General features: G+C 39.4%; 1 protein-coding gene across 4 annotated transcripts in view; it reads right to left on the bottom strand.

Annotated features, from left to right (window-relative positions):
* Nucleotides 1-3,179: 3,179 nt before the first annotated feature.
* clstn1 (calsyntenin 1) overlaps nucleotides 3,180-26,052 on the bottom strand; it is an 80,098-nt gene continuing 57,225 nt past the window's right edge. For 2 of the 4 annotated variants that reach the window (XM_067970351.1, XM_067970352.1), the window contains 12 exons: nucleotides 25,772-26,029; nucleotides 23,757-23,878; nucleotides 22,281-22,443; nucleotides 20,953-21,003; nucleotides 19,080-19,237; nucleotides 16,186-16,334; nucleotides 13,553-13,779; nucleotides 12,386-12,556; nucleotides 10,766-10,911; nucleotides 10,228-10,363; nucleotides 8,078-8,262; nucleotides 3,180-7,905 (listed from right to left, as the gene is read on the bottom strand). In XM_067970351.1, the coding sequence (XP_067826452.1) occupies nucleotides 7,711-7,905; nucleotides 8,078-8,262; nucleotides 10,228-10,363; nucleotides 10,766-10,911; nucleotides 12,386-12,556; nucleotides 13,553-13,779; nucleotides 16,186-16,334; nucleotides 19,080-19,237; nucleotides 20,953-21,003; nucleotides 22,281-22,443; nucleotides 23,757-23,878; nucleotides 25,772-26,029 (1,961 nt within the window). In that variant the 3' untranslated portion in view covers nucleotides 3,180-7,710. The remainder of the gene's footprint in view (nucleotides 7,906-8,077; nucleotides 8,263-10,227; nucleotides 10,364-10,765; nucleotides 10,912-12,385; nucleotides 12,557-13,552; nucleotides 13,780-16,185; nucleotides 16,335-19,079; nucleotides 19,238-20,952; nucleotides 21,004-22,280; nucleotides 22,444-23,756; nucleotides 23,879-25,771; nucleotides 26,030-26,052) is intronic. The other 2 variants (XM_067970353.1, XM_067970354.1) reach the window with 1 other exon arrangement.

Below are 26,052 nucleotides of genomic sequence, written 5' to 3'. Positions count from 1 at the left end.
TAAAGGTCCTTGAACCTATTTGAGTAGCTGAGGTTCTTTAAGGTAGGAACCATTCTTGTAGCTGTCCTCTGGACCTTTTCCAAGGCCACTATATCACCCACCATATAGGGGGACCGAAACTGGGCACAGTACTCCAGATGCAGACTGAGCAGTGGCCTGTACAGTGACAATATGGTGTCCTTTTATTTATACTGAATGGTTCTATTAATACAACACAATACCCTGTTAGCTTTAGCTAGTTTCTCTACATTGGTCATGAACCTGCAGTGATCTGTGCACAATAACACAACCTCTTTCAGTATTGTTCCCTGCAAATGATACGTGTATTTTGTGTTGGCCCTACCAACACGCATGACGCTACATTTATCTAAATTAGAAACCATCTGCGATTGTGTGGCCCACTCCCCAAGCACATCTAAATCTTTTTCTATTTGACTGCACTCCTCTACAGTCTTGACCCTTGTACAGATTTTGATGCCATCTGCAAACTTACTGACTACACTCTCAACACCACTGTCCAGGTTATTAATAAAGATAGTAAGCAGTAGCAGGCCTCGGACCATTCCCTAGGGATACCACTAGTAACATGTCTCCAAGATGAACCACATCCGTGAAATACAACACGCATTAACATTTAAATATGTTGTGTAATCAGTGCCTGAAAAAGTTGGTACATTAAGGATCTCAGCTAAAAACTGCTGTACATCCTGCACATTTTCTTTGTGAATAATTTATTATACATTGTTGTCCTGCTTTCCATGTGAGGTGACTACACTCTGCAGCCTCATTTTCCCCCTCTTGATCTTCAAATACTTACTATGAACTTCATTCCCAAAAGTCCCTGAGCTAAGTTTTAATCTAAGTTCATAATTGAATAAAATTATTCCAAATTCATAAATTCAACAGTAAGTTACAAATACATACTTGACAAAGAAAAATCAAACCCTTGCACATCAGTATAAGTTTATTTTAAAAGATGGTATAACATCACTAGGCCAGTGTGTCAGAGCAATGCAACAGTTAGCAGTATCTGGAATTTGCCAGTGATTTTTACTGGGCCAGTAGGAGTTACTGGAACATAACTTTAAAAAGAAACCCTGCCCACAAAAAAGGGAAGAGAATATCAGCACACAGGTTACATTGGATCACTGGCATAGGCCAGGGAAAAGCGAACCTGGCCACCCTCTGAGCAAAGAAAGCTGTGAAAACTGAAAAGGAAACAAAAGCAGAAGATGGCACTTCTGTCAGACTGTTTTTCTTCTTCTTAGTACCCTGGTCTCCAGGTCACATATCTCTTATGGTAAACCATGGGGTTATCCAAGGCCTTCACGATGGCTCACCAACATCTTGTTTTTTGGAAGTGTCTTAAGTCTCCACTCACTTTCTCTGCACAGGAGTGCAGAGGTCACCACCTCAGCATGGAGGAAATTGACCCGCTGACCCTCACCACAGCAGTATTGCATGCTTGTGCTACAAACTCTTCTGGTGGCCAAAAATAGAAATCAACCTTTCAAGCTACACTATCTTGAGCAGTGACTTTTTTTTCTGGTATAAGGTTCCACAGGTGTCATCAGCCCTCCTTAGCTCATTCAAATTGCCATTCGTCATATTCGAGTCTAAATATTGTCGCTATAGTGGTATTCCATCCAAGCCCACACTGCTTTCATTAGCTGATACACACATGTGTACATTATCCAACAGTGGGCACTGGATTTAAATTTGGATTTACAACCCCATCTGATTTTTCCTCCTCCTCAGCCTAATGGTTGTTACATCCTTCTCCAGCTAAGTTCAACATCAACTCAGGGCTTTCCTGGTCTGAATGGCTTAGTGCATTTACCTACTGAACCACAAGAACCCGTTTTTGGTTCTAGAGTTCCAAAGCACCACTCTAACTAAAGTATTCCAGGTCAGAACAATCCTCTTCCCTTCCCATGACATATTTTGATCTTGTGTCCTAAATGTTAGTTTCAGGATCCTTTCCCAATTGAGACGACAAATTCCAAGCTCATTCAAAACAGAGTTATCCCCACCCAACTTCTCCTGCAACAGGTCACAAATGACTCACTGGAAAAGCTGTTCAAAAAACAGCAACTGCCCAACCCCTACACCCTCCCACCACCACCCCCAGAAAAACAGTATAATAAAGTATCTTGGACTTCTGGCTATTTAGCTCAACAGGGTATCCATATGCCATTTGATCCTATTCTGTACTGCCTTAGACCCTGAAAGCTCGCTGGAGATGAAGTATTCAAGTCTGGTAGTGAGATTTATGCGGATGAGAGCAGAAGGAAAAAGACTTTGCTAGGCCACTTGTCTCCATGGGTCAAATTCCAGCAAGATGCATTACTTCAAGGCAGGAACCTATCCATTTCTGGCAGCAACCTGCAATTAAAATCTCCCAACCATTGGTGTGGGGGTGGGGGGGGGGGGAAAAGAGGGAGCAAAAAAAAAGGTTTGGAATTTAAGAAATTCAGTTTCAAGCATAAATGCCAGAGTCAAGTGACAGACCTACCATGAGCTCCCAGCAATATTACCAGTCATTTATTACCATAGTGGTGGGGGGAGGGACTACTGAACTCATCTATTATAATGGAGTGGGGGGTGGTGGCGGCGCAGGGAGAGTCCTTTGTGGGCTTTTTTTTTAAAGTGAGGAAGCTACAATGTTGTCCAGCACATTTCAATTTAGCACGTTTGTGAGCGAGAGGAAAGGACCTGCTTCCTTTTAATAGGCTTTTGATGTCCCTGCCACTGAATGAAAACTTTTGAGTGCAATATCATGTTACTGTTTTCCTGTATTGCAACCCCTGCTCCAGTTATGAATTATTTTCTTCTCTCCTTTCCATTAAACATCACTGGCTCCATTGAGATTAGAATAATTGGTTAAGCTCCATAATATCAATGGCACTCCTGGCCTGGTGTATCTAGTTAGCTGATCTCAGCAAGTGCAGTAAGTGGGGAACTACAACTTGTGTTAAGTGTGGGAGGAGGGGTTAGCAGTGGAGAAAAAGAAAGGCATGGGTACGCACCAACAATTATGCATTCCATAAGCGAGAGAGCATGCTACAGGATTAACAATTATTCCTGAATTGTGGTACAACACACTAGAGATCACGTGGGATCTCCACCACATTCTGTCTCTCAAAAGGCAGTAAATAGCACACCATGAGACCAATGTGTATCGGCTAATAGTCAGATTTATTTACAGCTAAAATAATGCACAGCAATAAGACACAGAATAGTACAATACTTCAAACAAAAATAATCAGTCCACAAGGGGTTAAAATATTCTCTTTACAATGTATCTCATGTTCAGATAATAAAATGTTTTGCAGTTTAATGTCTTTTGCAGACTGCCCGTTGCAATGTTATAACTGAGTGATGAGATTCCTCAGTCAATCTGAGTTGAACTTCACAAGCAAATTGAACATAGGGAGAAGTCTATATATTCCAGATGCAAAGGCCTCTGAATAAAGAGCTGTCACAGGTTCTAAGACAATAGTAGATGTTTGTATTTCATGCTAATGAGGTGTTCACATTTTATCCAGGTCTCATATCAATGCTTTAACCATATACAATTTGATTAGCACCTCAAACTTTGTATCTTCACTACTTGGCCTGTCTCAGCTAATTGAGCTCCAGTCCCCATTTTGAAATTTGGTTGTGAAAACAGCTTCCATTTTAGATATTTCAGAACTGATCAACATAAAACACAGAAATTTTCCCTATTTGATGATGCAAAACTTCTACTTTTTTCAGACATCTTCAGCCTTTCTTTACCCAACCCACAATTATGGTTAAAACAATGGCAAAAATTATGCTGGAAATCTGAAATAAAAAAAAATTAATTCTCAATGTTTGGATCACTGGCAAGGCTGGCATTTATTGCCCATCCCTATTTGCCCGAAGGTGGTAGTAGACCTTCTTGAACCGCTGGTGGTTTGCTAGAACTGAGTAGCTTGCTAAGCCACTTCAGAGGGCAGTTAAGATTCAACCACATTGCTGTGGGATTGAAATCACATAGGCCAGACCAGGTAAGGATGGCAGTTTTCATTTCCTAAAAAGGACATTAGTGAAACAGTTGGGTTTTTATGACAATCCAGTACCCTCATGGTAAGGGTTCCAACGTAATGTCATCGACCTGAAACATTAACCCAATCTTCCTCTCGAGATGCTGCCTGACCTGAACGTTTCACTATTTTGTTTTATTCCACAATTTTTGTTTGTTCCTCCCACTACCCCAGTTATTCATTTTTTTTGAGAGAGAAATTTAACTCCATTTTAACTATGTTTTACATTTCAGTGAATGGAAATGGTTTTCCCAATAAGGTTTCATGAGATCAAATTTTGGTTAAGATTTTTCTCAAGAGTAAATGCCAACTCAATTCCAGCACATGATCACCAAAACACATGTTTGCTTTACTACCACCAAACTGATTAGTCATAAATCAACCATGTGCAGTCACCTCCAGGTGCACTTCCTCCTGGATTATACTTTTATATTTCATGTGATGTGAACAAATAGTGTACAGCTAAATTCAGTAACTGACATTAATATTGAACATTCACACAATATTCTACCAGGATTCTACATATTTGCATTTCAACAAAACATGGATTTGAAGTAGTTTGTTTGCACTGAGCACACCCACATACAATGCAACAGTCACAGATTGCAGCTCATCTGTGGGAAACAAAATGGTAAAGGAACACTTGAGTTTGAGCCATTTTACACAATCACTAAAAAGACAAACATTGGTTTTAAGTGTTCTTTTTTTTATTTGACACTGTAGTGCAACAGGCAGCAAGTTTCATCACCCCAAGAAATTGCACACTACAGAACTCATTAAAACATGCTGGACAATATTGTAGTGTTTAGGGCTGGAAATTTATTGTAGCTCAAAGACTGTTCAAACTGACCTATCATACAGATCTGTAAGTAATACCCATATTGGCTACACAATTTTTAACATGATTACACCTTTGTTAGCTTTTAACATGATAGCCTTTAAGTCTAATACATTATCTACGATGACAATATATGGATAGACTTCAAGTCTCATATACAACATGAACACAAGACATCTATGTCAGACAAATACTTTAAACATAGGATTTATACTTTTCCACCTTTTAAAAAAAAAACTAGCACTTCTTTTCTTAACTTGACAAAAAAAAATCAAGTAAAACCATTTCCCCCCTCTGTTAGGAAATCTACAATAAAGTTACAAAATAATTATTTTCAGACTATTCCACTTCCTGGATGTATATCATTAAGTTATGCTATTTGCAAAAGTCAAGGCACTCCCAACCAGCTCATCTCAATCCAGTTTAAATTACATGTTTCTGCCCAGGACAGATCTTGATCCATGGAATGGGAGAAGCAAGATGCAAAAAAGCAGACCTGGCTTCAAGGGATGACTGTGGCCACAGCATGGAATTAGATGCTGTACGGCTGGTACAGATTTATGAAAATCCTAATTAAATGCACATTCTGTACAAAAACTCTACATTGTTAACTTCCATTTAAATAAGAACCTCGCATCCTCGTGTCTGGACTTCAGTTGAAATCTCATCTTCAACCACTAACAAATCACTAATTTGGCAACACGCAAATATATTTTCAATTAGTGGTATAAACACAACTGGTTAAGATGCTGGTGTACAACGTTCCCAATTATCCATTAATAGCAATTATCTCTCTATGTGAAACAATAGGCCAATTCTACAAAGGTTAGTCACTAGTTTATTAGCCACAAAGCCAGGCAGGCTCTTGAAAAACCCATTACTAAACAGAGCCTTAGATTTCAGTGGAAGGCTTGTAGATTATGTGAAAGAGCGGCATTTTCACTTTAGCCAGTGTAATGACTTAATTTCTTAGCCACAAAAATCAGTAACAATTAGTGATATTGTCATTCAGGTAGCAGCTAATAGAGGCCCCATTCTGAGATGTCTTTGGGACGCTGGCCTTTTCACATTGCTTTGATATCATAAATGATGCTTAACTACATTCTTTGCACTCAAACAAGAATATATCTTGATGTACACATTCTGGTTTCTAGGGTTCACCCTAAGTAAATCAGACCTGAAAACTCATCTTTCTATTCGATACTGAAATGCCATGAGCATTCCCATTTGAAACTGCAATGGCAAACACTCAATCAAGCACTCCCTAGATTCAGATACTTTTAAATTGTAGAAATGTTGCAAAAGTTTTTATTCTAGCAAGACTTTTGTAATTCTAAGTAATGCAAGGATAAGAAAAGGACGCAAAAGCACAGAAAAGCCATTACATCCATTTCCCACCAGGTCCTGCTTTTTCTTTGAGAGAAGCCAAATTCATCTCATCCCTTCTAACCATTTACACATTACCTTGGTCACAATAAAAGTCCTCACATAAATTCTGCAACAGCTATAATCTTGCCAATCAATTTGACCACAAATACTCCTGTGAGATCCTCAGAGATCCTTTTCAATTTCTCCTCTGTTCATTCAGCCAGGCCTGCTCTGTGCATCTCAAAGTTGCAGATTTTAGTACCTTTCTGGAAAACGTTCTTTCATATCAATTAAAAATTAATTTAAAAAACGGAGGCAGAGCACTGTTTTAAAACCACCAAACACATGATTCACAAATATGAGCCAATTTCTTTGTACAATTTCAACTACAATATTACCAGGAGAAACCGAAGTTTACTAAATGTAAACAAATAGCTTAAAACTACAGTACAATTCAATGTACAGGAACTATTGGTAGTTATTTGAAATGTGTATTGATCCAACAGGGATGGTTCTCAAAGAAAATCTATTAAGTTCTTGGTTTGATGAATCGATCTCTCCCCATTGTAAAACCTCCATTTTAAAAAGACAGTATCACCTTTGCTTGGTCTATACAGGGCCTGCTCTATGCCAGTCCACCCACCCAATGCATAGTGAAACCTTTACACAGTCACTAAGTGGTTGTCAATTCTACATTCTGGTTAACCTTTACTTTCATTTTAACTGGGGAAATAAATATTTTTTGAAGATATCGAAATGTTTTATGCCAAAGGGCATATAGTCTTAAAGCTTAACTATAGGTTTATGCTGGTTAAGCAGTTAAAATTGCCACAAAAAAATTCCCCTTACTTCAGCTTTGACAGTTGGACACATTGAAATGTAAATTACAGCAGTACTTTTATGTAGCATCAGTAAGGGTGACTTTTTCAAAATTAAACTTAGTTACAAGACAGCCAGAATATTTTAAAAGTATGTTCAGTAGATTTGACTTAGCCTCAAAAGGCCAACGTAAAAGGTACACTGTCTTTTCAAATGTTTGCTTTTCAAACTCAAGTTTGTCCAATCCCTGTTTTCACTACCACAATGACATTAATTACATAATTTCAATATATTTACAAAATATTAAAAATCTTGTTATTCCTCTACATAAATCGACCTCTTCTGCAATTTTTTTCCACATGCACTAGAAAAAAAATTTATGACCAGGCCAAAACCAAGCAACTTTAAACGCTACTCAATGCAATTGTTCTTCTTTCAATGGAAACAGAAAATAGCAAAGCTGCCTCTTAGAGCAAAAGGGACAGTCCTGAAAACCGTGTGTATTGTCCAGCTAGAGTCACTCATCAGATGACAAGAAAAAAGTGCAAGATGGTTCCTTAGGTAAGATGGAGTGGGCAACGGAGTCTCCAAAAGCACAAAGGGTCAGCAGGAAAATCAATAGGTAAGAGTTGAGTCATCCCATTCAAGTTGCTGCTGTCTGTTTACATTCTGCTGGTCTTCTTGCTCACCTTCTTCTTCCTCACTGCTTTCAGATTCTGCACTAGTAATGTCATCTTCCTCATCTCCTTCCTCACTTTCTTCCTCTTCTTCCTCCTCCTCGTCCTCACTACTATGCTGGTCCTCATATGTCTAGTGAGGCAACATAATAAATTACTACAAGCAATTTAATGACCCCTCACTCCCCGCAAAATGTAAAATAAAAAATATTTTTTATTTATACACAAATACACACACAGACTCAGTAATTTTTTTTAGGATGAATAGGAATGTCAAAAATGGCTTTGGATTAACAGCTATTTACCTCCATAGGGTTCACTGTAATTGTCAAGGCGGAATCATCCCAATCCATCTCATTCTCTTTCCCATTCTCCTGGTCCCGCATAGTCCGCTGATGTGCTGCACGGATTCGGAAAACCCCAAGGATTATCATGAAGACCAGGAAGCTTACACAGACCACAATGACAATTGTTGCTGCACTGGGCACAACTTCAAAACAAAAAGAACATTTTTTTAAAACTAAAAAGGCAACTAGCTACAGTCAAGAACATGCTTCACAAGAGTATCTACATACTAAAACTAACTTTCATAAAGGATCATGACTTGCTTGGAACAGCATGGTATTTTTTTCCAGCTCCACACTCACATCGAACTGCACTAGCCGTATTTTAACACCAAATTAACTAGATTTTATATTGTGGATATTTGGCATTTATTGTAAACTTCATTTTTTTAACCTCATCCTTAGGCTCTCCAGACCATTCTCCAGTTAAAGCAATTTGCTCCAAACCTTTAGGAAGTCATCGAAGGAAACCATGGGGGATTTCTACCCAATGTGAAACAGCATCTCAACTATACTGGGGTAGGTGACAAGTTATAGAGCAGAACTGGTTGCTGCCTAAAAGCAGGTTGCTCTCAGTCCTGATGCTGGAAGAGCACACAGATTTTAACAAATGTTAAATTGCATATCTTGGGTAAGATCTTCATTTTTTTCCACATGGAATAACAGGAAAATTCATGACAGCACAGACTCTTTAGATATCACTCTGCAGCCAAGTAAATCTCATAATCTGTTGTAGCCTACATTATACACAAAAGGCACCTAGAATAGCACCTCAGTGCAGGAAGCAGCAGTAACTGAAGTGACGAGGTAAACACAAAAGTATTCAAGCTCCACGTTAAACAGAAATAGGAACGGAATACTATATACCCAAATTTCAGTTGATACTTGACAATCGTTTATTTATAAACCAAAAGTCAAGGCTCATTTGCTGGAAGATTGGCCCCATATCTAATATTAGGACCTCTGAGGTCTTTCCTCCAGCAGAAACTGCAGTCAGAGGAGGTTGAGAATCATATGACTTCAACATCTTCACCAGTTGACCCAGAATAAAACTGCAGTTGCCTTTATTGTAATAGGAAGATGAAATAAAATGTCCATACTTAATTCGGTCTGTACTTGGTGTTGAACATAAGCCAAACTGGGGTGGGTGGTTGACAACCCCTGGCAAGGAAAACATTCATTCTTCCTAGATCATTTCAAGTTTTCCAAATGTTCACAATAAGCTCCAGAGTTTCTGGAATAGGTCATGCACTGCAAGTAGTTATGCAGTTCTTGAAGACAACACAAGTCCATTAATGGACATCTGTTGCTGGAAAGGTCCATTGACAGAATATGCATTTTAGGTCATCTACTGGCATTAGCTGCCACTAGTACTAAGAAGGTTGAAGTGAGGCTTTGATGGGAACAATGTTGTCAAATCAAATTGTTAAGATCTTGATTTTAAAAACTTACGATAGAGGAATAGCTGCATTCTAATAAATACAATGAATTTTCAAGAAATTAACCAGAGGCAAACCAAAAATCCTTTTCCTGCTGCAAATACTGGGATTGATTTAACAACACCCTTGGGTGGCATGAGAAGGAGGCCTTACATACAGTGCAGGTTCAGGAAAATCGTGAATACTGCATACTGTAAGGATGTACATAAGAACATAAGAAATAGGAGTAGGCCATAAAGTCCCTCGAGGCTTATTCAATAAGATCATGGCTGATCATCTGCCTCAACTCCACTTTTCTGCCCTATCCCCATATCTCGATTCCCTTGGTGTCCAAATATGCATCGATCTCAGTCTTGAATATACTCAATGACTGAGCATCCACAACCCTCTGGGGTAGAGAATTCCAAAGATTCACAACCCTCTTAATGTAGACTTAATGGCTTGGTGTCCCCTTTATTTCTCTCATTAGGTTGGCTGCTTATACATTATTTGCTAAATAAACTAGGATACAAAAACATTTCATCTAGTACAGTACTTTTGATTAAACCAAGGTCTTATCAAAAATTCTACTGAATTGAAAGCTATTGCCTAGAGCTTTGAAAAAAACTGAAATCTGAAAAGGCAGAGATTTCAAAATCCAACTTGTTTTCATAATTAAACTTTTCCAGGTACCTGAGGATGGATGGGGATTTGCAAGATTGTGTCCAGACAAATCAACTGAAGCATGATGAACTGGGTGAACAAACTGTGGCTGTGCCAATACATGATTGGGATGCTCCACTGGATTAGCTGTGTGAATCACATTGACCTGAAAATAACATACAAATCTCAGTCTAATCTGAGTCGTGCAATCAATTTAAGTGTGTAAAGTTAAAATTGTACATAACAGATCAAGCCAGGTCCCATTTTGTTACAATTCAAACCTCAAAAGTGAATAGGTTACTAATGTAAAACGTGCGCAATAAGAATTCCAAACAGACCAAGAATTTTGTACAGTCATGGATAAAATTCAGATTATTTGAGATCAATGTACCAATGCAAAAGATAAATTTCATTTTTATTTGTTCGCTGTCAAATACACAAACTATGCTTTAAAGTTGAGATGTTATCTCCTGATCACCCAATAATTTTGTACTCGATTTTTAAAGATACTAATGCAACAAAAGTTTGCAAGCTTTTTCCACCAAAGTCTAGAGGAGTTTTCACCTACCTCAACTTTGAACTCATTACTGGCATAACGTCCATTCAGCTCTGAGCAAACAAGTTTAAACTTCCTTTCAAACAGTGACTCACTGTTCCAGTTTCGGTAACGGATCAAATGCAGCATCTCTTCATAATTTGCCATGGTGTCAACACCTATACAAATTAAAATAATGCAAGAACATGAAGCAGATTTCAAAAGATAGCTAGTATTAGGATTTTCATTCCAAAATTGTTGCAAGGCAGACTCAAACAGACCGAACTCCTTGATAGCTCAGCATGTTTATCCAGTGAGTAGCTGAACTAGATTAGAAAGGTCCTGGATATGACCCCTGGTCTGTTATTTAATCTCAGCCAGATGGGGATGGTAGTGTTAATATTGGCGTTAGCATCCCTGAGTTAGGGGGAAGAGGGAAACACAGTCAGGGTTGCTATTTCTGATTGCTGACCAGTTGATCTTTGCTGCAAGTGATAACTCTTGCAGTCAAATAGTTTGCTGGCAATTACAGCCAAGGCTCACACTTAATAATGGATGAGGGACTAGAGGGCAACTGGCATCTGTGGAACTGGATCCCAACAAGGAGTTAAAACATTCAAAAAAGATTTGATGAATTAACTACAGCAAATTGAGGGGAAAAGAGATCAATGGCAAGCATTTTTGCCGTACTAAATTGTCTACTGCTAATACAATCAAATTCAGTATCTGATGGCATTGTAACTTGTACTTATGCTTTAAATTGGTTACATGATAGTGCAGTAATACACATTTAAGCTCAAGGTAATACCTAAACATTACTTTCCTCCCATCCAATTTTCTCTCCCTTTCAACCTTTCTCCAATACTCCAGCTATAGCTCCACAGGTGGCCCTTCAGTACCTCATTCAAATGCTCGTTCTGCATGGACAGACAACGTCTGCAAATTCAGATAATCACAGTTGAGCTTGGTTCTGTCCTCGCCTGGCATTACATACACACTTCCAGTCGAGGTCAACAGATAGTTAGTTATTGGAAACATGAACTCCAGCTGTTTTTCCCCTCCCCAAAATAGGAACAGAGGCCAATTGTAGCACCTGCAATGCCACCCCAAAAAAGATAGAATTTTCTTGATGTCCATGGTTACGACGACACCATTTGGGGAGCGAGGTGGATAAGATAAAGAAATTAATACTTTTCCCATTTCATAAAACATTCTTTAAAGTAAGTGTCCTTAAGCCTCACTCAAAAAAGATACCACCAGTCATATCTGTAATCCCCAAAACTGGTGGTTTTCAAACTATGTATTGAAGATCCCCCGCAAATATTGGCATTTCCCTAGGGCCCCTATCCTAACTTTTGACAGATAAGTTCAGCTACTCAAAGGAAAACTATTGCAGAAAATGTATTTTTTAGTATACAGAAATATCAACATACTAGTAAGTCAGTAAACACAAAAATGCAGAAATTTAATTATGGACAAGCAGAAATCCAATGGCCTCAGGAACTGCATGTGAACTCACTAGGCATGAGGGACCTCAATTTGAAAACCTATGCTCAAGACAACACTATGCCAATACATGCCCTACACATCTCTCAAGTAACTCTCAAGTAATTGTAGAACACGGCCCTCAGCCTCCCACATTTTAAAACTCACCTGTGATGGTCATGCCAGTAGAGGAGTTACTCATTTCCATACCCCTTTGTCGGAGTTGAGATTGATCAACTTCAAAGCTCTCCTGTTCTGCGTTCAGCTCATCTCCAAGAACAGAGACCTCACATGTATCCAGATTGTGCATTATCTCTTCAGATACCATAGATTCTTGGACTGCAAACAAAAAAGCCATTCAAGACAGAGTACGTTTCAGTTCAATAGAGATTATTCACTGAAAATGCATCATGCCAATACTGGTCAATTTTAAAATTCCCACAGCAATATTAATTTAATTAACTGATGAACAAGATGCAACCAGGTAAGAGAACTCAATTCTACACCAGTTGATTTCCCACATGGCACGTTCTTGGAATTAGCTAGGATGAGGAACAAGTTGTGCAGAAAAACAGGTGATCTGTGTACCCTTTTATGTCCACAACACAAGTCAAACGAATGTGCAATAGCTGCTGAGTTGACTTTTCATTCACCATTTTCCCAATTAACAGCTGTATAGGGTAAGAATGAGACAAAATAAATACAATGCAGAATTTGCTGAAAAGGTTGCCATTTGGTGCTGCATCAAGATTATTGCTGTTTCTCTCTGTTCTTTGTGCTGCTGTTAAATTTGGCAGGACCTACGGGTTACCCGTATTTCCCAGCTGCTGCACCTCCGCTCCCCTCAAATATCGGGGCCTGAGTATTTGTCACACTTATTTCCTGTTGTCATGATTAAGTAACACTTTAGGGATTATCTCGAGGCATCACTGTAACAGTAACAGGCTACAAGAATTTCACTTGTGATTTTAAAATAACAATACTCCAGAATCGAGGCAGACATCTAGCGAAACAGAACATTTTCAAAGTCAAAATGGAGATGGAATTAAGAGTCAAATCAACATTTCCTAAAACCTAATGGCTCAAACCTTTCATGCTAAGATAATTTTTGGGGGGGTGGGAAGAAGAGGGACAGGATGGCATGTGTTCAAAGTTTTTAATGCAGTATGCAGACCTGAGGAAGATCTTGAGGTAATTACACCAACATCTGATATGAGCACTGCCTAAATAATATTCCCTTGGTTGGACGATCATTCTACGCTAAAAGATATATAGAAGACAAACTAATAAGGAAAAATCAACTATATACACTTAATAGCTGATTGGGACTTTTACCTGTAGGCTCATCTTCATCCTCTCCCTCTGGCTCCACTTCTCGTGTAATCGTACTAACAATCTTCAGCTCTGGGAACAGTGGAACACCCTCATTACTTTCAAATTCAGAGGCAGCACGTGCAAAGTGATCAATACCACTCAGGCTTATCTTTGGTTCGTCGGGTTGAAGCACCATTACATAGCCCTCCACATCTGGGACAGTGATGCAAGTCTCTTCATTGAAGCACCTGGAATAAAAAAAATAATTTAATGCCGTGCTCTCCAAGAATGTTAACTAGCTTGCAGTATGTTTTCTGCATGCTTTCAAAATTTGGCCTGCACAATTAAGATTTTCTAACATCCAGCGGGGGAAGAACCACCAATAACACAACACCTTAAATTTCTACCTTTGCTCTGTCCTTTTGGCCAGGTGACCTTCCCCCACTCCACTTTACACAAGATGTCATTCTGAATCACATCTGTGACTCTTTAACCATAGGAAGTGGCGATCAAGTGGTAATGCAAGCAAACTGCACAAAACTTTTACCGTAGCAGGTCCAGATCAGAGATAAATTATGGTCTGGCAACGCCTTGATTTTAAAATTCTCATCCTTGTTTTCAATTCCCTCCACAGCCTCGCCCCTCCCTATCTCTAAACTCTTCCAGCCCTACAATCTCTGCGCTCCTCCAAGTTTGGCCTCTTGCGCATTGCCGATTTTTAATTGCTCCACCATTTGCGGCCGTGCCTTCAGCTGCCTAAGCCCCAAGCTCTGGAATTCCCACCATAAATCTCTTCACCCCTCTACTTCTCCTCCTCCTTTAAGAAGCTCCTTAAAATCTACCTCTTTGACCAAAGTTTTGATCACCTAACCTAACATCTCATGTGGCTTGGTGCCAAATTTTGTTTGATGACGCTCCTGTGAAGCGCCTTTGGACGTTTTACTATGTTAAATGCAAGCTGTTGTTGTTGATAGCTTGAACAGGATCTTCACATGTGGATGTTGAAATTCTTTACAGGAATCAAGATGGCCATATCTACAATGGGTCATTCAATACTCACCCTCATTTATTTAACCTTCATATAGAATTACATGAAAGTAGTACAAAGGCTGGAAATGGACCGGAAGACCTAAATGTTGAGGACTGCAGCACCCCAACATGCCATCAGAACGCAAACCTTGGTACAAAAATTGCTTCAAATATCTCTTTAGCAAATATCAACCCCCATAGTTCAATAGGTAAATGCACCGCAATGCTGTAGTATTGAGTCAGGCTGAATACGCAAGTCCCAAGTTTGATGCTTTATGTGTGCTGTGGGAGCCCAAGTCAGGTAAGACTGCTAACGATTGGCCTCAGCATCTTTGGGTTAGAAAGGAGGAAAAATGCCAGATTTCCCAATTCTGATCAGCATCAGTAAACTCTGCTGCACGAACACACACCAAGAACGCAAAGTTGATCTGTGATGGGCACCTGCATCCCAGATTAACAGTCTACTCACCATCTAATACTCAAATGCCTGCTTTGCCATAGTACCATATATTGATAAGAGTTACTCCTTTTTGAATTGAAGGTGTGAGGTGGTTGGGGTGGGGGGGGCGGAAAGAGAAGTCGTCTTCTCGGTACTGGCACACTAAGTATCATAGCACAAGCAGAATGAGCCAACTTCGCCAGACGCTCCTTGCCCTGCCAGATAAAAGCAGCTGATGCATTTACAACTTGGTTTACTAATCTGTTCAGTAACGGTTCTATGTTTTCCCCCCCACTTAGAAACAATAGTGTTCAGCATTCTAGGCAATTTGTTTCCTAAGTTCCCAAGAGCTTCCCATTGCGCTAGATTGTGGAAGTCAGCTGATCGATCCGGAAAATGTAAGCCTCCCTCCACTTAAGAGTGCTTCTGAGGTCCATTAATTTACTTTACCATTTAACAGTTTATATACTACAATGATGTCACTCCTTAACTATATTTCTGGACTGTAGAGCTTGAGCTCATCTAATCTCTTCTCATAGTGCATCCTATTCACACGAGATCAGTCTCATTACTGTTCTGTGTACCTTCCCCAACTCAAGCATATTTTTGTAGCATGGTTCCTGCTCCCAGGCATTTCAAGATGACAAACTGCTGTGCCTTAGAGAAGCATTTCCTTTAGAACCACGGGTAATATCAAACAGTTACCCAGCAACAACCCATATTCTACCACCCTACAATTAAAAAGGGTAACAAATGGGAATGGTGTATTGTGAAACTTCAAAAGTTCTAAGTAAAACCATTCCTTTTCACTGATAGTAATCATAGGAAGGCTAAAAATTGTAGTGCAGCTCTTGGGAAAAATAGGTGACTATTCTATGTAAGCACATTAAATGTATTTCCTTGTAAATTTTGCATTTGCCTCAAATCAACAATTACTATATAAAATACTTGATATTCAATAGAGCTATACCATTCTCTAGCTCTACCTTAGAATAGTCAAACATTAAAAACTTGCACAAAGTCTTGGTTACTATAACATACACCTTAAGAGTTAAAAAAGGATGTGCATTTAAATGATTAAAACTTCACACTTTCAGACTATACAAAATTGTAAATGGCAGCCTAAACTACTGAAAAAATAAAAGCCTAAATGTCAGCATTAACCAATTTCAATTATCCAACTTACTTCACAGTGGTGGTGATTTTCAACCTTCTGATTCCAGGTGTTGGGAACTGCCGAGAGTTGAGGTAAGACACATGCTGCATACTCCGGTCAAAGTTTTCAATATCATCCCCTTCCATGCTAACCACTGACTGGGTGGGATTGAAATGAACCTAAAAAATAAAGGTTTATTCAATTGTTTTCAATGTGGTTCACAACAGTTTTCTAAATAGGGAGTTGGAGCTTTCAGTATCCCTGTAAGATTTACTTCATTGCCCACAGAGACTCACAAGGGCCAATGGTGCACTTTAGTATATTGGGCCTCTGGGCTCCACATTACTGGGCACAAAGGCCTATTCTGCACAGGGAAATGTGGACAGAAAGTCCTCGAGCACCAGAAGTCTGTACACCAGCTGTGCACAAGGCTCATCAATGCCCCATTTACTGCTCCCCATAATGTTGCTGCTGAATCAGATTGATCAGTTGCTCTGCAGTGATTACAAATGAGAGGGCAATGGGGAAGGTTTGAATTTTTTTTGCATTTACTTTTTTTTTTACACCATTTCTTCTAGGCTTGGTCTCAAAAGGCCCGTGGACTGTGGCTGCTGTCACCGATGAACATCACTGTTCCCCAAAAGAAATGGTACAGTCGGAAGTGCCAGCAACTCCGAACTGCCAGCACTGAAATTCTGTCCCCCTTACAACCTTGGTTTTCTCCCAGTGCATCAAAGGCAACTAGAGCCACTAAAATATTTAAATGTTGATCTCATTACTGTGCAAGGTCAGTTCATTTGGGCGCAGGCAAGGACAGTGTCTGATTCTCAGCAGTCCTGGGACCGCATTATTGGTCTCATGATGCCCTCAGCTATTTGCAGTAGCATTTGTCAGGACAATTTTGAGAGGTAAGCAAAGTCAGTAGAAACTTACTGAAAATTCTGATAAATTTTGTGAGGAAATTTAATCAACTTTTAAGTTACATTCCCACCAATAAAACATTTTTTTTTGTCAGTAAAATATCTGATGTACATGGAAACCCATCACCATCTTTAACAGTTTTCAAAATAAGCTGCTGAAAAATCTCCACAGATGGAATTTGTTTACCCAATATGGAAAGCACACACTCAGAGGCATGTCCCACTTGACCAAGTTCAGAGAGCTCAGGCACAGGTTTGTAAGAGCCTAAGATTAGGCACCTTTAATGGTGCACAGGATTACTACTAGAGACTGACCATCTAAAACTCTGCAGCCCACTAGGACAGAGCAACATTATGCTTCCCACTGCTTATCTAACCAGGGTTTTGGAAAGAATTCCAGCTCCCAGAGACACATCTATCCTTCCAGGTCCTGTTAATGAGCCAGCCTGACTGGTTGATCATCAGTACTGCAGACCTTCCTGGCTCATGTATCTGATTTTGAATCTGCAACAGAGGTGGACTTAGTCCTGATTTTTCACCATTTCACGTCATCTTGGAGCCGCCTCGACCCCAAACAGAACCCTTTTTGATGGATACCACTTGGCCATTATACAACTGACAAGCAAGGCTTCCAGCTCTCACTAGACACCAGCAGATACCAGGAGCTCCTCACTCGTAGCCTGGTCAGTAGCACATACAACATAAAATATAAAAGAGTGTATTGTTAGAACATAAGAAATAGAAGCAGGAGTAGGCCATACGACTCCTCAAATCTGCTCAGTCATTCAATCAGATCATGGCCAATCTTCAACCTCAACTCCACTTTCCTGCCTGATCCCCATATCCCTCGAGTCCCCTAGAGTCCAAAAATTTATCTATCTCAGCCTTGAATATACTTAACGACTCAGCATCCACAGCCCTCTGGGGTAGAGAATTCCAAAGATTCACAACCCTCCAAGTGGAGAAATACCTCCTCATCTCAGTCTTAAATGGCATTCCTCTTATCCTGGGACTATGCCCTCTAGTTCTAGCCTCTCCAGCCAGGAGAATCATATCTGGCCTCCAGGTTAGGCTTTCTAGCAGCTGCCATCCCAAATGACTGTGTCCAGGCTAAAGTTACAATCCACTAGGACCTCCAAAATATCAATGTAGAACAGCAATTAGAACAGATACCCACTGTACCTTCCAATCAATAGCTTCAAGAACTCGTCATGAGCCATGCAAAGCATAACCTGCACTTGGGGTCATCCACTACTATATCCCACTGATTAAATAAATCACACAGCGTGCAGTTGAAAATAGCTTTTTCATTCATCTCAGCATACACCTTTAGAACAAGGCTACATTGAAATAGTGTTTCAACAAACAAAATGCTTTTGACCAGCTTTGGCACATTGGTTTATATCTCAGACTGAACAAAAAAAATGGGTATTTTGATTGGCATCAGTACGTGACTATCTTGGAAGTTAAAAAGTGATGTCGCAACAGGATTTGACGATGTGACAGCTGACCATGGCATGTGATAAACAGGTGTAATCAATATACTTCAAAATTTATAGATTATAACAGAAAACAGGAGAACATACAAAATTGTTGCCTGAGGATTTCCACTGACTACAGATTAGCTTCTTTGGAAATCTTAAAAACTTTAAAGGGTAGGGAAAAATAAGTGAAGTAACCCCTGTTGGAAAATATATGCGTGGAGGCAAAATTGGGTGTGTCCAAAGCACACTCCCATTTGCTCAACATTATCGAGCTCATACACAAATGGCCACTTCAGCAAGGTATCCGTGGGCAACCTGTTCCTCTGGAATTTTATCCCAGCATGAGTTATCCCCTTCAGGTAAAATCTAGCCAATAAGGTTGAGACTCATACCTGGTTGTGACTCTACAGAACAGAATAAAATCTTATTTCTCAGGCAAGAGAACATAACTGGATAAAGCCGCATTCAGAAAGTCTCATATGCTTAAATGTGAGGAAAACAACCTCAACGGCTCTCTTACCATCACGCCTTTGTCAAGGTTCTCAGAATCTAGGAGATCTAGTCCTTCTTTACACGTGTACAAGCAGTCAATCACCTTCTTACTCTCAATTTTGCCAGTCCGAATCATCAAACCAGCTAGATTGCCTTGGAAGAACTGAGTCATGCGAAATTCACCACCTGGAATGAGAAAAGTTAATGTAAACATGCATTGTTGTTTTATGTTTAGCCATCTTTTATAATTGCCATATACATGCATTCATGCAGGTTAGTGCAACTTCCATTCTTTCCATGGTTAGCTTTTGGTCTCATGTGCATAACGGATGACCTGCAGTAGGGAATTTGACCTCATGCATGTGGACTTGGGAAAACGCAGTACTTCACTGTAGTCAAGTAAAATTTATGAAGATGGAGGGAAAGGGGGTGGGGGAGTTGTGCCAGCTTTCTTTAATAGAGTGAGGTGGTACATGACTGCTAATCAGAATAAAGCTATTCTATTTGCTAAACATTAAGCAACTGACCAGGACTTATATAGTGAATCCAATTTAAGAAAACTCCTCCGGGGAACTGGAAAATATTTTAAAAATTGTAGCCTTGAACTGCTGATCCGTCTAGAATCAGGCATCATCATATGACTGCATAACCAAAAAAAACCCAGCTGCTCTGTTGCATTAGCTGCTTGGACACTTGGCTATATTAAGACTGTTTAATATTAACAGAATAGGTTCAGTGAAGTTGTCAGACTTTTCGATTCCCATTCTTCTGAGCTCCATTTCTCCTTTACGTGCATGGGTAAGATTTTGTGTTTTCCTGTTGCCATGTCTCTTCTGGCTTTAAGTAATCCCAAATTCAAAGTGACTCACTGATCACACCAAATTGATTACCTCAAGAAGTATTTTTAGATAAAGGGAATGACATTTTTTTTCAGGGCTTTTCAACGTGGTGGATCACAAAGGAACCAGGAAGCACTTTTTCAGTGTACAACGACTAAAATTCCAGTAGCAACACTGCTGTCTGTCCTGTACAGTAAATGGAACAGAGCTGCACCTTGTTTATATAAAGCACCACAGTCTGTGATTTATGAGTTAATTATTTAAGGATTATGGAGGTCACTGCTTTACACAGGAACGGTGTGCAACTCATCAGTGATGGGTAGGGCAAATGATTCATTGTATTTGGGGTGGGGGGGGGGGCGGCGGGTAGGCTTTACAGAAACAGTAAGCCCTCAATTTCATTCACCCAGAATCAGAAAGCCACTTGGATTACCATAAGTGAGCACAGAATACTCTGTACTAGAACAGAAAATGCAATAGAATTAAATATGTAAATGGAGAAAAGCAAACAATAGCTTTTCTTTCATTTCAATCATTTAACTAGACACGCTAAAATGAACCCGAACTATATTTGGCTGGAACACTCGCTTCACAGGTCTGGCTCATTACTTTTTCAGAAGCTTTTGTGAATTCAGGGAAGGCATCCAAATACACACATAAATAGAGCATGCCCAAAATCTCAGGGTAGCCAAATTTTCTCGATGAAAAATGCATTATTGTGCAATTTTAAACCTTAAGTCATACTGAAAGCACCAAAATGTCAACCAAATCTGGGAATGTCCATTTTAAAGTAATAGCCCCATTAAGTATAAAATTTTCCTAGATAATGCCACTCCACTTAAAACCGCCCTACTTAAACACCTCACTGCCATTCAGTGTGCACACAAAAACCCCACCTCCACAACCACCCCACGTTCCCCAACAAAAACAAATCTCAGTAGCACAATGCAGAAATAAGTCAAGAAGCAGGGTATGATGCAGCCAAAGTGGATAAAAACATATTATGAACATTTCATGCTAATTTTGGAAATATACATAAACAGGAGGGAAACCCCCAGCAACCTGGATAGGCTTCAGTCACAGTTTCATTTTCATTTTCGCTTCCTGTATATTCTGTAGAAAAGCAAGACAAAAAAAAAAGGAAATATGGGGGTAAAGGACCAAATGATTATTGGGGAATCTAATTGCACATGTCAAGATAATGGAAAAATCCTGTGGCCAAGAGGTTATTGGCAATCCTAAAATATGGAACAAAACTGTTCATGTATTAAATATTTATCCATATTTGTCCAATTACACAGCAACAGTTCTCTGAAGTAGCATTAAATTCATCGCTCTGTCTCTCCCTCCCATTCTGTCCCCTCTCCTGAAGCCACTGGCTCTTGGTGGTGTATGGATCCGTAGGCAGCAATAGCTCTCCGGTAACTCTTCTTGTGCGGGACTGGATAGTGAAAACTAGCAGACAATTCGACCGTGAAGGACAGCCGGGCCTGTTCTCACCTGACATCCAGAACTATGCACTTTGCAGTACGAGCCACTGGATAGCAATCAGGAGCAGGAACCCGAGCTGACATTTCAACTTCCTAGCTTTGAAGTGCTGAGCCTAATTGTAGCACGTTATCAGCTAAGGGCACACCAGGAATCTGACCAAACTGGGGCCTCTGATCGATATGGCCTAGTGCTAAAATGCATGGTGTCCTCACCCATTGGCTATTAAATTCACCCTTTGCATTAACCTAAAAAGTAAATTGTATTTCAACTGTATTTGAGCATCAGTCTTCATATTTAAAACAGTTTTAAAATAGACTTCCTCTTATATAGAAGAAAAAATACAAGCATTTCCTGTATGATGGTGTCACTAAAACCAGATGCAATAATTCCTACGTCAGATTTTGTAAAAATGAAGCATTTATTTCTGGTTTTATTATGCATCTGTAACCACTTCATCTGTATTTCATTCAATCATTTCTGAAACCTTCCTCCCTCCCTAAATTTTCTTCGCTCCTTTTCTGAAGATAGTGGCTCATGCTGCAGTACAGATCCACAAACCATATGAAACTTCAGCTATGTGGCTCGAAGTGACAGCCTACACAGCAAATGTTAGCAGGCTATTCAACTATTTGGGCCGGGGGGGGGTGGTGGGGAGGAAAAAATAATCACAGTTGAGCTTGATCCTCTCCTTCCTTGCATGACATCCACAAATGCAGGTTTTCCAGAAGTGGTTACTGTATGGAACCCTCAGCTGATGGAACCCTGGCTAAAAGCACCATAATAAATACCCAATTGCTTAATACCCATTAAAAACACAAAAATCCATCAGAGAATAAAATCTATTGAGTTCAATATGCTACTGACCTCATTTAACCCCCTCCCCAACAAAAGCACTTTACCTTGCCAGCATGCTCCAACCACTAACTGAGTTTCGATCTTTGATTGGTGCAGAGGATAATCTTCAGTGACTAGGAATGGATCATATGATACTCCATCCACATACAGGGCCACAGTGGGGATGTCAACATTTAGCACATAGTGATGCCATTCTTTATCACATGCCTACAAGATGTAGGAAAGCAACATTAAGAAAGGCAGGAAGTGTGTTATATCTGCTCGGCAAAAAAATATTTTAGTCAACTAGACATAAATCTAAAGAATCAAAAACACTCATTCAAATCGATAAATCTAATCTCTATATAAACTATAAATTTAACATCCTATCTCCTTATATGGATTCTGCATGGTATTTCAATTCTCAACAGAAAATAGAAAGTAATGTGCAGAAAATATTCACATTCGACTTGCTTCAACCAGAAGTTTCATTATTTATTTTGAATGAATTACTATCTTAATCCCAGTATAATAATAGTGTCAGCACTTTTTCTATTTCTCCAATATTTCTCATGAGGTATAATTTGTCCCATGAGTGTTTAGTTGCCACTCAGTATTCTCCACAGAGACACCTGTTCTATGCTGGATTATTAGCTTGTCTGAACATTTACCAATGACTGCATCTCAGGAGTTGCAGCAAATTCCAATACAACTTCACCTCCACGTTAAATCAAAGGAAGGTCAGATCTACCCAGCTAGATGGAGAGTAAATGACTTTGGCCCAAAAATGTGCCTCAGCCCCAGCTTCAGCAGAGTATTCCCTATTGCATTAGTATGATATTTTTCTATTTCTGTGACATTGTCAATATGAGTGACCTTGCTGATCAATGCCAAATTAGGGCAGTTTTATGCTAGGAACTGGATTAGGATGGCCCTAATTTGCCCTAATTTGGCATTGATTTGCAAGGTCACTCATATTGACAATGTCACATAGAATCTTACAGCTATCACACAAAGGAAACTTGCATTCAGTCAGAGCAGGATTTAAACCCAGGCTCCACAGGTAAAAATCCAGAGCCAACCCACTGGGCCACCTAGTTCCCCAAACACATTTATAACTTAAATAGTGTTGCACGGATGGATTCATTCAACTTATCACAGGCATCCTTTATAAATCCACGAACCATTTTTTCATTTTGCAGTTTTACCTGTATGAGAAAAATAGATGGCTCTAGTCATCCAAATTCTGCCCAATAGGGGAGAGCAGCATCACTGTACCGTTTCATTTTGTTGTTATTGTACAAGAAAAGCATAAGCTTTAAAAAAAAATTGGAAAGGTATCCAAGGTTTATCAGTGAAGTACACGGCTGCTACATGATGAAAACAAGTGCACACAGGAGTTCACCATGTCAAAATCTCAAACATGATTAACAGCCAAAAATTCCTGCAATAAAATTGCACCAGTTGCAGCTTAAACTATTTTACCAGGGTCTTATTCACAATCACCATATATAAATGTACTTATACAAGGTTTTTCAAACCTGATCTAGTTTCCAATGGAACTCTGCAGGTCGAAAGTTCTCATTCTCTGAAGGAGTTTGACGGAAGAGGAAAACTAGACGGCAGTTGTGTACATAAAGGGAGTAATGGTGACGATTCATTTCTGTAAGCAGGTTTTGAAACACAAGGCATAAACAGTCCACATTACCAAATATGCAGCACCAAAGTTCATCAATTTTAATTCCTGTTAAAGACATTTAGAGCAAATGATGGACTGAAGAGCAACAAATGGACAAACTAAAGGGACAATCATGTTGGGAGCATCAAAACACACCAGAAAGTTACAGGATGTGGGTTTGTCACCATAATCCCCCACATCATAGTTTCCCGTCTCAGCCATGTTGTTGTGGGGAGGGCAAACGTATCTCCTGATTGCTGGTGTGTGGCATAAGGGAACCCAGTTGGAGAAAAGGGAGAACTTTTCAGAATTACAACTGCATTTGATCAAAAGTAGCCATCCATCTATAGATGAATACATTGAACTATCTGGCTCCAGCAACTGATGAAAATTTCTCACCTCAGGTTATATGAAATGTAAACAATGAGTTTAAAAAATAGCATTTTGTTATTTGCCACCTTTGATATCACAACTAAACAATTAATTTTGATCACTTTAGGGTTTTATATAGAATTTTATTAGAAATTTATTTTTAAACAATTTTTGCCAACTTCTCCTGAAGGCTCTTGTTGGGTAATTCCACAGCCAAGTGGCCACTCTTGTGTGCCCCTCAAAGTTGCTGTCAGCAGGCTATTTGACCTTGGAAGACAACACAAGAGCATGTTCCTGTTCTCAGCAAACATAGATAATACATACACTTTCCAGCAGAGGTCACTAGATACCAATCAGGAATAAGAAACCTGGCTGACTTTTTTTCCCTTAGCCCAAGGTTGCTGAGGCCAATTATAAATAAACTAATTCAGGGAGACAAGAAATCAAACTGGAAATATATTGTGGTATAGAGGATAGTGCTACACCAGGCAGTGCTTTACCCTCTAGTCTATTAAGGGAGTTACTAATTAAATTAATAATTCTACATTGAAGGGAGCCCCATCTTAAAGCAAGACTAAATTAACACTGTCTATTTAAACCACTCAATTTCTCATGCCAGATAAAGTGACTGCACAAATTAGGGATGGGCAATAAATGCTGGCCTTGTCAGCAATGCCCACATCCCATGAATGAATACAAAAATACATTGTGTATAATCTTGCATAAACAAAAGCAATACATATGACCTGAACAACACAATTTTGATTTTCAACTTGAACAGCTAATTGACCCGAGAGTAAAAAGAACTCATTTCAGTAGCACCCGAAGATTTTCAACAGAAAAACACCACCTTTTCACACTTCAGAAATTCAGTCTTGATGTTCATCATATCTACTTCACTCCAAGTGATTATGAGCTGGATCGGGCTTCTATAATCTGGAACGTCAGCCCAATTTTATCAGTGTTTGATCTGATCACTCAATCATGCATTCAGATCAAACTGCAATATTCAGTTTCCTAAACCTAAAAAGCATGTGTTTTCAGCCCATCATAACTTTTTCCATAATTTTAATCTTTTCACTAGCTTCAATAAAGTACAGATCATTTTGTCTTTATTTTAGTGTTCTAAAAGTGGAGAGACTCGTTACATGCATGATCATACAAGCAACATGTGAACTTCATTTCTTTTCAGAATTAGGTTGAAAAGACAATTCATTCTTAGTTCTGCATATCAAATGCATTTGGAACCATCCATTTTCCTCTTTAACAGACATCTCTTGGGACTTCGATGGGAACTTTTGACAACAACTTGCATTTATATAGTGCCTTTAATGCAAGAAAACGTCCCATGTGGCTTCACAGATGACAAAAATTGACACCAAGCCAAAGGGAATATTAGGAGGGGTGAGACTAGAAGCTTTGTCATAGAAGTAGGTTTTAAGGAGGGTCTTAAAAAGGAGAGAGGGGTGAGAAGTTTAAGATTCTTCAAAATAAACTTATGCATACCTCTTTTGTCAGAGTTGCAAAGGACAGTTTCCTTTTCCCCATGAACACTAGAACCGGGCCCATGCCGCATCCACACAGAAATAGTAAATGGTTCCTTTAGATTTGTTGTCAAAACACCTTCTGGGATTTTCACAGCTTGAGTGCCATTGAATTCAAAGACTTGATCACTGTCGTGACCATTGTCAGTAGGAAGACCAACTGTCCAATTTGTGATGCTACTTGGTGAGGGAAGGAGATCAACTGTACCAGAAGAAGCACCTGAAATCAAAAAGAAAATGAGA

The sequence above is a fragment of the Heptranchias perlo genome, chromosome 32 (assembly GCF_035084215.1).
Source record: "Heptranchias perlo isolate sHepPer1 chromosome 32, sHepPer1.hap1, whole genome shotgun sequence".
In the NCBI taxonomy this organism is placed as follows: Eukaryota; Metazoa; Chordata; class Chondrichthyes; order Hexanchiformes; family Hexanchidae; genus Heptranchias; species Heptranchias perlo.
Note: the sequence above shows the minus strand (reverse complement) of the source record. Positions and strands in the feature narration are given on the sequence as shown.